Raw genomic sequence first — 1,872 nt, forward strand, 5'->3', positions numbered from 1 at the left:
TCATTGTAACAGGGCAACAAATTTGTTCTGATCAAATGTTTGTCCAAATATTTGGTCAGTGACCATTTTCTGCTGGACACCTCTTTTTAACAGAGAAAAAGACACAAGGTGCATGGAGGGAGTGGGGTAGTGCATTGGAGAGGGAGGGGGGACAGCTGGATGTTGCCCTTTGACACCAAGGTTTTTCTAGGGCCTGGGGCTGCAGTGGTTGCTGGAGCTGTAGTGGGCACCCTGGTTGGATTGGGGCTGCTAGCTGGACTGGTCCTCTTGTACCAACGCCAGGGCAAAGTCCCAGAGGAGGTGGCCAATGATATCAAGTAAGTGCCCAGACAGGACTCTCCTAGCTCCCTGAGGGAGGCTGGGAATGCAGGCAGCTGTCATCTGATGGAAGCATGGGCTGTGGCTGAAGCATTCCGCCTATGGGTAGATTTGCAGGGAGAGGAGAGTTGAAGTGGGGGAAGGGGAGAGGAAGACGAGGCCTGTAGAATCTCACTCGCTTCCAGTTTCTGACCTCATTGCTTCTCTGATGACTAGGGAAGATGCCACGGCTCCTCGGACCCTGCCCTGGCCGAAGGGCTCAGACACCATCTCCAAGAATGGGACCCTTTCCTCTGTCACCTCGTCACCGGCCCTCAGACCGCCCCACGGCTCTTCCAGGCTGGGTGCATCGACCCCCACACGCAGTCATGGTTGGGTCTCACCCTCTGCCCTGAGTCGCAAGGGTGCTGTCCCCGTGATGGTGCCCGCCCAGAATCAGGCTGGGTCTCTGGTGTGAGGGCCCAGCAACTTGTGGGCAGAGCCATCTGGTGTCTCTCCTTCCTACAGTAATTACTATGGGGGTTACCCCAGCATAAAGGCCTGAGTCTGGGGGGGTTGGCCCCCTCTAGATCTCCAGTCCTTTGCACCCATCCTTCTTTACTATGGGAAAACTGGGTCTTAGTTAAGACTCAAACTTCCAGGAGGTAGAAGAAGAAGAGGAAATGGACCTGGGGTTGGGAAGAGCCTGAACGCCCTCCTGGGGCCACCCTAATACAGCAGAGGAATGCTGCTGAGATTGGCTACCTCCGACCCCCGAGCCCTGGTGGAGACTGCCAGTCAATACGTCCTTCCGGCCCCCTTGACCTCTATCCCACCCCCATCTAACACCACCCTTCACTCCCACTCCAGCTCCCTGCATGAATATACCCTGTCCTGCTGGCTTGGTTGGGTTTTGTTGGGGCAGGGGACAGGGAAGATATTTGTTAAACTAACTTGAAATGCGTGTTTTCAGATGCGTGTTTTTATTTTTATTTTACAAACTTCAATAAAGATATATTGTGTTTGTATGGAAAGTGAGAGTCGAATCCTCTCTTCAAACTTGGAATTCCCGGGAGAAGTTGGGGATGATGCAAAGAGGACCCCTGCCCAGGCTGTGTACTTAGGCCGGCTTCTCCACACGGCCTCTGCCTTACTGGCTGGGGAGAGCTCATCTAAAGCCTTTATTTTTTGTTACTCCTCACCTGAGGATATTTTTCCATTTATTTTTTTAGAGAGTGGAAAGGAGGGGAAAGAGAGAGGAACATCGATGTATGTGAGAGAGGCATCAATTGGTTGCCTTCTACACACACACCCTGACCAGGGATCTAGCCTGCAACCCAAGTACCATGCCCTTGTCCGGAAACTAACCCGGGGCCGTAGGTCCCCAGGCCAAGGCTCTATCCACTTAGCCAAACCGGCTAGGTCTCTTCCAGAGTCTTTAAAAGGTCATTTACCGTCAGGTGGCATGGGAGAGGCACAAAGAGCTCCAGGCTGGGAAAACCCTAACCTGCTGTGAGTAGCAAGGGAATGAAACCCGTGCACTTTCTGCAGGAGCCCGAGTTCCAGAGCTGGGGG

General features: G+C 53.3%; 1 protein-coding gene across 1 annotated transcript in view; it reads left to right on the forward strand.

Annotated features, from left to right (window-relative positions):
• ESAM (endothelial cell adhesion molecule) overlaps nt 1–1,331 on the forward strand; it is an 8,841-nt gene extending 7,510 nt beyond the window's left edge. The window contains exons 5-6 of the mRNA XM_006775107.2: nt 191–317; nt 535–1,331. Coding sequence (XP_006775170.1) covers nt 191–317; nt 535–775 — 368 coding nt within the window. The 3' untranslated portion in view covers nt 776–1,331. The remainder of the gene's footprint in view (nt 1–190; nt 318–534) is intronic.
• Nucleotides 1,332–1,872: the final 541 nt, after the last annotated feature.

The sequence above is a fragment of the Myotis davidii genome, unplaced genomic scaffold, assembly GCF_000327345.1.
Source record: "Myotis davidii unplaced genomic scaffold, ASM32734v1 scaffold148, whole genome shotgun sequence".
Classification (NCBI taxonomy): domain Eukaryota; kingdom Metazoa; phylum Chordata; class Mammalia; order Chiroptera; family Vespertilionidae; genus Myotis; species Myotis davidii.